A 9834-nucleotide genomic window follows, 5' to 3' on the forward strand; every position below is an offset into this window, starting at 1 on the left:
CTATGACTGCAGCAATGATTAGCTCCAGTAGTAAGACCATTTTGGAGATAATCAAGCAATACAAATCATGCATCAATAATATGTTACTTAAGTGTATAGCTGTATTTTATTAAAAGGTCTCAGAAATTTAGTAAAAGCACTTGTTAACAAACATCTGCCTCCCTTTTTAAAGAAGTTCACACACAGCTTTAACAACTTTCATACATGACAATACAGATTCATGATAATACAGGAATGGCTACCACATCCCTTCTCTGTCTAAGAAAGGTGTTCTTCACTTGGTTGACGACCTTCTTCAAGGCTATTTTCACATCTTTGTTCCTCAGGGTATAGACGATCGGATTCAACATCGGGGTGACAACAGCATACAGCACAGATACAACTTTGTCCATGTCAGAAGCCTGGCCAGAGCGTGGGCAGAGGTACATAAAGATGACCGTGCCATAAAAGATGGTAACTACTGTGAGGTGACTGGCACACGTGGAAAAAGCCTTGAGCCTTCCGGAGGCAGATGGGATACGGCAAATGGTGGAAACTATCAGCACATAAGAGGTGACCGTCAAAAGGAAGGATGTGAGCACAACCACTGCAGAGACCAGAAAGACCATCATATCAGCCATGAAGGTGTTGCCCGTTGACAGCTTAATTAGGGGGCTGGTGTCACAGAAGAAGTGGTTGATCTGGTTGCTGCTGTTGTAGGGCAATTGGGAGATGAAAGCTGTGGGCAAGAAGGGTGTCAGGAAACCACTCAGCCAGCAACTCAAGGCTAGGCAGGCACAGGTGCGGCTATCCATGAGCATAGGGTACTGCAGTGGGTGGCAGATGGCTAGGTAGCGGTCATAGGCCATGGTGGCCAGGAGGAGGAACTCTGTTGTGCCAAAGAAAAAGAAGAAGTACATCTGAGTGATGCAAGTCTGGAAGGAGATGGCATGGGTGCCAGTGAGGAAATCCCCCAGAAGCTGAGGCACTGTGACTGAGGTGTAGCACATCTCTAGCAATGAGAAATTGCTCAGGAAGAAGTACATGGGGATCTGCAGGCTCACATCTAAATTTGAGATGGCAATGATCAGACCATTGCCAAGGAGTGTGAAGAGATAGATGGTCAAAAAAGTTGTAAACAAGAGGAACCGGAACTCCTGGAACTCAGAGAAACCCAGCAAGATGAATTCAGGGACTGAGGTGTCATTCAGCATGTTCTTGGTGTTACCTGTAAAGGGGTTTTTTTGCATCAAAGGCAGGAAGATTTAGGAAAGAAAGGTAGAGGAAGCCATGACAGAAATGTGAATGATCACGGATGAAACCAGATGGAAAGACACATTTACAGTTCTAATGGGACATTTGAGCTGCACTTACATTATGTTTGATTTGAACAAATCTACCCACCTAACTCTATCTCATAAGAATCATATTTATTTATTTTTTATTATTTATGTATTCAATTTTTATAACGCCCTTCTAAATAGCTCAGGGCAGTTGAATGATTCATTCACATAATTAATGAAATCAATCCATCTTGGCTTCTCAGCAATTAGTCTCATCTCTCTCTCTCTCTCTCTCTCCCCCCAAATCACAACTCGCTATATATTGAAATACCTTCACTGCCCACCCACTCCCATATGGATTTAGCTGAGTTGTAATGTTAGGGTTGTATAAATCATCCCTAAATCAGAGATTTACCTTCAATAGCCCTGTGTCTTCCTGTGAGGTAAGCCAAGGTTCTAGCAGGCAAGATTCATGCAAGCCTCTACACCCAGTCATTTATTTCAGGATTTTCAGGAAAATCTTGTCACAAGGGGCACGCCATGCATCATGGCCAGATGAGGTTATTGACACATGACTTTGAAGGCTTTTCTAGTGTCTTTAATACATGTATAAAAAGTGACCAGAGATCCCTCAACTGGACATGCTGGGAATTGTAATAATAGGAATAAGTCATCCATTAAAAGCTCAGGAGAACAACATTGTTTTCAACTGGTATCAAAAAGGTAGACAAGTAGGCACCAGTCAAGTGTCCCTGGAAGAATACTATAGTAACAATTAATAGAAGGGATTAAATATTTGGTAATAATTCTAAGGCCTCTTGGCAAAAATCCTTCGCAAATCCCTTTGACAAGTGACAGCAATTAGTGGTAGTTTGTACAGTGCCTCCTTCTGAGAAACTGTGTGATACAGAACTTGCTGCATCACCTTCCTAAGTGCCTGTCCTTCAGATGCTTGAGATGATGGTGATGCAGCCATTACACACATTACCTACCAGGTACATCATAAATCTGCCAAGAAGATCAAATGTTTATCAGGATAGTGCACATTTGACACTGGGGCTAAGGGTGCCAGATATGCTGCAGCCTGGACTGCAACTCTCTAAGCAACAGTAGTGTGGAAAGTGGTACAAGTCAGAAGTGAGGGGTAGCAACAGTACCGTCAAGACAAATCAGGAGGGACCACTTCTCAGGTGGACTTCAACTGTATGATCACTACTGCTGTAGCTCCATACATAATGGACGAGCTCCTCTGGACCGTGGGCAAGCATGCATATTGCCAGCCATACTCTACAGTGAGAGTAGATCTGGGGCAAGCAAGTTCTGTATTGATGACATTGCAAGCAGAAATCATAGAGGAATATCTTCAACACATACCTTACGTTGAAAGGCTGACATTCTAGTCATGGAGATGTAGCCATTGCAGAAGTAAAGCATGGATCCTTTTGCTGTATAGTCTAGCTTCACTCCAGCTCAGAGACAGGAAGAGGACCACTTTAAAAAGAATCACATTTCCCAGCAGGTGATGTTTGCATGCAGGAAAAGGATTTTGCTTATTGCCTCTGTCAGCCCTAGCCTTTCTAAAAATCAGACTCCAGCTTGTTTTGCATACGGAGGCAATGTGGCCTTGCCAGCCTGCCCCAAAGAGAAGTCATTCTACAGATCAGTACAGTCAAGATCTGAATACAAGTAGTTCTGTCTTTGGCTGTCTCAGCAGACTAGTTGGGCCGTTAAAACAGCACTGCTGGCTCTGGTGAGAACTGCTGTGCCTATATAACTTCAGCAGGAGACCCTAGAGGTTTAGAGCTCGTTATCTATGGGTGATAGAGTCACATGTGAATTACCCCTGATAAGCTCATTAAACTGTAGGTCAAGCCAATGATGCAAATCAACCACCAGCAAACTTGAATCAAACAAGATACTTGAGGCCCAACAGGCCCTAGGCAGTCAGTCTGGAACAATCCAATTGGCTGCATCTACAAGCCCTATTTGGGTATAATGGAAAAGAGAGCTCTGCAGGAGTCAAGTGTCCAAAGCAGATCTGGAAGGCCTGCCCCGCCTTCGCCTGTCACCCACCTTCCCCTCACCATGCTGCTCAGAGCTGCCTTTGTCTGAAAATACAAACGCTGTCACCATGATGGCAGGCGTTTCCATGATCAAGAGGCTGGGGTTATTCACACACACCCGCTGTGGAAGGTGGGGAGAGATATGGATCAGGACCATGGCACACAGCAAGGGGAGGTATTTCCCCCTGCACTAAAAAATGTTCCCCAAACTATTTGCAGCGCACAGCTGCTGCAGGGGCGCATAAAAACACTGTTTCCCCAATTTTCCGTGGAAAAACAATGGGGGCGGATTTTAACACACACACCCCAACTCCAATCCTGATCTGCATCAGCCCACCATCACTACTGTTAAGAACATAAGAACAGCCCTGCTGGATCAGGCTGAAGGCCTATCTGGTCTAGCATCCTGTTAACACAGAGCTGCCCACCGGCTGCCTCAGAAAAGCCTATACGCAAGGGCATAGTTCCAATTTAGTCCCTGCATTAAGCACACCTTACTGATAGGTTTAGCACAAAGATTCTCAAAACTTGGGTCCCCAGATGTTTTTCAATTGCAACTCCCCATCATCCCCTGCCACATTGGCCAAAGGCCATAACAGCAGGGGATGATAGAAGTTGTCGTCCAAAAGCATTCAGGGACCCAAGTTTGAGAACTCCTAACTTAACAGGCAGTTTAGCCTAAGACAAAGAGCTGCCACTGCACCTTCTTTCATGGCATCACCCTTTACATCTTCTCTTCTCCAGCTCATACAGGCAGTCATGGGGAGGGACTCAACTTCCTCAACAATGTCAATGTGCATAATACACATTGAGAGAAAGGAAGGGCAAGAGAAAGAGGGCGACCGAGCAGCAGCCCTCCTAGAAGACATGTTTTCACCACCTATGTTCCCAGGATGTAGAATTTATAGTTGCACCCTTAGATTGTAAGCTTCAGGTTAGAGCCCTTAATTAATTTTATGTCGAGTACTTCATTACTGTATATCCCTAGAAATGGATCAGAAACTCCAGTCAGATGAACCAGGTGTGTGCTTCGCTGGGTAACACAGGACCCTGCAAATGCGGGCCACTTCAATACCTACTCTTTTAGAAGATTCCTCATATACAAATTTTGAATATGCATTCTAAGATGTGAATCTGAGTATTGGCTATGTGGTTGAATAAGATTCTCCCAAAATACATAAAAGTGAATGCAACCAGTCTGATCTGAAGAAGTTTTCAGAAGGTTAAAACGTTTTATACTTCAATTATTCAATTGCGGGGGAGGAAGCACCAAGATAAGAAGGCTAGTGTTCTTCGTTGATGCTCAAAAATCATTTGAGGGGGGTCGAGTCGCTTTTCATACAAAAATTTCTTCAACATTTTGGTTTGGGAGAAATTGCAACAGTGGGTTTCATTGCTTTACAATGGCCCAATCTTTTAAGACAGAATAACTCTTGAGAGGGGAACTAGGCTGGGATGCCTCCTATCCCCAGCTCTTTTTGTCATGTTTATCACTCAGAAAGTTTAACAAACAAAACATATCAATAGCAAATTAAGTCAGCAATATATGCCAATATTATGACAGAATCAATTCCTTGAAAGCAATATTGCAGATTGAAAAAATATGGTGACGTTTCAGAACATATGAATATTTATTGTTATTTATTTACACAGTCAGACAGATGTTATTGACTGGTTTGTTTTATCCAGACATCGAGTCCTTCCCAAGGACCTGGGATGGCTGAATTTTATTATCAATGTTGTTGCTGTTATTACAGATATCGTCGCAGAATATAGGCTGTTCCCAGTAAAGTTGCTTTTTGTAATTGGCTGATGGTGATTTCTGTGGCCCCTATGGTGTTGAGGTGCTCTTCAAGTTATTTTGGAATTGCACCCAGGGTACCAATTACCACTGGGATTATTTTGGTCTTCTTCTGCTACAGCCTTTCCATTTCAATTTGTAGATCTTTGTATTTTGTGATTTTTTCCACACTCTTTGACAGGTGTGGTGGAAGAGGTATATCCACGGAACTTAGAGAGTGAGGACTCTACTACAATGGAGTCAGTAGAAGGGTGCTGTTTTAGAAAGGAGTCATCCTGGTCAGGGGAAGTGTGCACCCTATAGAAGGAATCAAGTTTCTTCGATGTCTGGGGAAGGGAGAAGGGTTTTGACCAAGAGGCCTTGGTGACCTTGAGGATGGAGGAATTCAAAGGAAGCGAGACCGAAGGACGGGCATTGTCTTCAATCAATTGGAAAAGAGGATCTGGCTTTTCCCCAAGGGAAAGCTGAACTCCCAGGGAGGTAGCCATACGGGAGACAGTCAGCGTATATTCGGAAATCCTCCAAAGGATAGCTAGGCCTTGGTTCCATAATGAGTGCAGAGGGCGAAGAGCCCAACAATATCTTGTCTGAAATCGAGGACTCTGGTTCCTCTTCATCCAAAGACGAATCTGAGGAGTTGCTCAAGATCGGAGGAGGAAGGGGTCGGATTCGAAGCCGAGTAGGAGGTGATCTAGAATCCGGGGTGATCGTAGCCATGGCTGCCTGCACGGGAGAACTCCTTGGTGGAACCTGCGGCAGTAGCAGAGACATGGTTTGGGGTGGAGGCAGAGGAGGAAGAGGTGTAGCCTCTGAGCGAGGGTTCGGTACCGATGCTGGTACTGAGGTAGACGGCCAGGGTGAGGCGGAACGCCGAAGGGGCGGTTCAGTAGCTGCCTGGGTTCGGCGGTGTTGGTGAAGCTCCTGGTGGGCGTAAAAATAATCCGCCTCATCCTCAACTTGACAGGCGTAGCGCTCATTGAGGGCTGCCTCAAGTTCTCGATTAGACCATCGACAGGGCTGTTCCGGTAGAAGAGCCTCGAGTTCAGAATCCCACTCGGATTCGTAAACAGGATCGTTGGGACTAGATGCATAAGCCACCTCAGCATCTAGAATAGTCTCCATCTGGAGCGTACAGGATCGGTGATCAGTATCGTACGTCGATCTATGCTTTTTCTTAGGGGGCTCCACTGGAGCATGATGGGCCTTCGTTCTCTTTTTCTTCTTGGCCAGTTGGATGGAGCGTGGTTCAGTGAGTGCCACTGTTGAGATTGACACTGCCACAGAATTCTTCAGTACCGAGGTTGAAGCCCAAGCCACGGGATCGACCGGTACATTAGCCTCTGGTGTGTTCACCGAGATCCCCGGTGGGGAAGAAACGGGTTGTAAGCCCCGGGCCAAAGGAGAAGCGCTTGAAGAGGCCTGCATAGTAGGCAGTTTGTCCGAGCCCGAACACTTGAAGGCTTGTTCCCAAAGTCAAGAACGAAGACGCAATGCTCGATTCTTGCGTGCCTGTTTGGTAAAGGCCACACAGTATGGGCAAGAACCAACCTTATGGGCCTCGCCCAAACAAAAAAGGCAAAGTTTGTGGCCGTTGGTCGAGGGGATCTTAGATCTGCAGCGACCACACTGCTTAAAGTTTGTAGACTTGGCCATAGGCCGGTGAAGGACCAAGGAAACCGTAGCACGCTGGGCCCAAGGACCAGAACAGAACGGCGAAAATCCAAGGAAACTTTGAGGGGCGGGGGTACCGGGGACGATATAAGAACACTAATGAAGAGGAATACTAAACAAAATATAGGGTAAAACCCGGCAAGGGTAGATTCTTAACAGCATGATCTAGCAAGGAGTGCTCAACGATGTGTCTTCTATCACGAATGAAGAAAGAATGAAGAGGGAAGCCCGCACAGCCGCCTATATACCGTGCGGGCGGGGTTACTGCCAAAAAGTTAGAACTCTAGCTTGGAAGCGCCGATGTGGTCTATGGGCAGGCACAAAGCCCATTCGTGTAAAGCACAGAGACCACGTTGAAGAAACCCTTTTTGCCTACCCCCCCCAAACAGTGTTCGGTCGCCTGCTGCTGCCTCCCTACTCCCAGTCCTGTCTAGAGGAAAGAGGTCCTTCAGTTGCATCTGAGCCATAAGGAGAGAGGTGGTATTGTAACCCCTGCGCGCTTCTGGGCCTCTCCCTATCCCTGCTCTTTCCTAAATCCAAACATCAATTCATCTAAAGCCTTCCTTTTCTAGCCAGCCTGGAGTTCATTTAATTTGGACACCAAGTTCAAATTGCCTCTTTGTAAATTACCTGGTTAATCTCTGTGACATATTTTAGTAGTAATATGGCCTTAATCAAATCAAATAGTTTAATTGTTTTTTAAGTTGTTTTAAATCGGTATTTATATTTGTATCTCTGTTTTAATTGTTTTTAATGTTTTCTGTTTTAATTGTAAACCGCCCTGAGCCATTTCGGAAGGGCGGTGTATAAATCAAATAAATAAATAAATAAATAAATAAATAAATCTTCTTTTATTCCTGTACCCCTAATCCTTCAATAAACCAACTGTATTTGTGAACCTCAACTTACTCTGTCAGTTCATTTCCCCAGGACCAGAACTTTGCACAAATGTATTCTGATGTCAGACTGCCTCACTCTAGCTTGCTAAGTCCCCACATAAGCCCGAACTCATTAGGGGTGTTCTCGCCAATCACCCAAGCAGTTCTTTTAACATGTGGCACCAGAATTACAGGCAAATAATGCTTTTTTAAAAACACGATAAAGTCAAAGCCTCATTGCAAGCTCAGTTACAAGCAGAACAACCTGACCTTATTGTGTATCAGTGCTTTCTAATTGGCAAGATAGTAGAATTTTTATTTGAAAAATTAGAAGCAGTTGCTTTAAAAGTTGATACTCTCAAGGATGCATTTGAAAAAATTGTGAAGAGTTGTGTATATCTGGGAGTTACGAATGAGCACTCTGTTCCTGATAAAAGCCACTTTAAGGGCAATCATGTACCTTTCTCCGATTTTAATAGTGATAACCCACTGTTAATGAAACTGCCTCGAGGGTGATTGGCCTGCACCCCCTAGTTTGGGTGGGTGTGGGGAATTTAGCTCAAAAGGGGAGACAGTTTCAATCAACCTTTATTTGTGCAAGCATATGAACTCAAGAAAATCAGCTTGAGAGAAAGGTTTTAATTAAATCAAAAAGGTGTTTATTAAAACAAAAATCAGACTAAATTACGATGTGGCCCTAGTTTAAAGGCACTACAAATATGCTAAGAAACAGACTATTGTAAGGCACATTTAGCTTAAAGTTCCAAATTATGTGTAATTTAATTGCCAGGCGGGCTAGAGAGATACTTTAAGACAGAGGGGCAAGATTTCAGAAAGAGAAAGGGATAGGTTCAGCCCTGAAGGAGCTGGGCAGGAGGCTGTAACATCTGTCCTGAAGAGGGGAACACCAAGGTGGTCTGCTGGAGTCTCTTGTTGCAGTCTGATGGAGTCCAGAGTGAGAGGCACAAGGGAGCACTGAGATGTTTCACAGTGGGAGTCCCAGGTGTAAAATACACGAGGAAGCACATTGGGACATGGAATTAGGGATACTTATATCCCAACATGTGCCTTGAGGACACTTGTCTTTTGTCCTGCTCTGCTGAACAGGGGAGCCCAGATAACTTTTTTTTTTTTTAATGCATTGTGTCTTAGTCCTTCCTGGGTAGGAATGTGTGTGAATCACCTATGGCATTCAAGGCTGATTGCAAGGACAATTGGAGTGTGCAAGTGCATTTAAAGAATATCCTGTGCTGGGAAGGGCTTCCCAATAATTCTGTCAAGAGTTTTGATGGACATCTCTTCAAAGTTACTTCGCTAACTCATCCCTATTGTAATGGAGGCTGCAGATAAGAAACTTGTCTTATCTGTCTTTTCTCCCTGGCCTGATGACCAGGTATTGCCTCTCTTTGCGAGAGGAAGAGGAGAGTTTAGATTTCATTCCAAGGCTGAAATGATCTTAGATGCCAGACACTTGAAGTAGCTAGTCCTGGGAGTCTGCTTAGCTGGGCACCCCTCATAGAGAGTGTGAAGGCCAATCACCCTTTCCAATTTGTGGGGCTTTTAGACAAATCTAGTGGGCAGAATAAGCTCAGCTGGTAACATCACCTGGGAAGTGAGGGTTCTATGACTTAAATGTCTGTGCAAGCTCCTTGCAACCAAGGCAGCAGCTGCTACAGAGTTCTCAGAACTGGCTAAACCAAGGAAGATGGAGGGACATTCTGATTGTTCAATCTCTCTCCCAAATACATTGATGTCAGCCTTGATCTTAATTTTACACAATATCTTCCTGGAAAACATGAAGAGAGACCTTTTAGATGTTTCTCAGCCTACAATTACAGCTATGCTTATTTAGCTGAGACATTTACTCTAGGACTTTGAGATTCAAATTTTCCCTAAAAAAAATAAAAATGATGGCCCTCCACGTCCCCTTATTTCTAGGGGAACTTATTTGTAAAGTAAACATGATTGTGAACTTTAAAATAATGTCAGTAACAAGCTTCTTTTACCATCTGACAAAGATGAGCAACACATCAAGGTCACTTGATAAGTTAAAACAACCTATGCCAGTGACTCAGGAAGGTTTGGAAATTAACCCTTCAAAGACATTGGGAGAATGCGAGCAGCCAGCTTTGAGCGCCAGCATTAAAGAACGGAAAGAT

General features: G+C 44.3%; 1 protein-coding gene across 1 annotated transcript; it reads right to left on the bottom strand.

Moving 5' to 3' along the window:
* Positions 1-218: 218 nt before the first annotated feature.
* On the bottom strand, positions 219-1193 carry LOC128326139 (olfactory receptor 11L1-like). The gene has a single exon (XM_053252431.1). The coding sequence runs from the start codon at positions 1191-1193 to the stop codon at positions 219-221; it is 975 nt and encodes a 324-aa protein (XP_053108406.1).
* Positions 1194-9834: the final 8641 nt, after the last annotated feature.

Source organism: Hemicordylus capensis, chromosome 1 (genome assembly GCF_027244095.1).
Source record: "Hemicordylus capensis ecotype Gifberg chromosome 1, rHemCap1.1.pri, whole genome shotgun sequence".
In the NCBI taxonomy this organism is placed as follows: Eukaryota; Metazoa; Chordata; class Lepidosauria; order Squamata; family Cordylidae; genus Hemicordylus; species Hemicordylus capensis.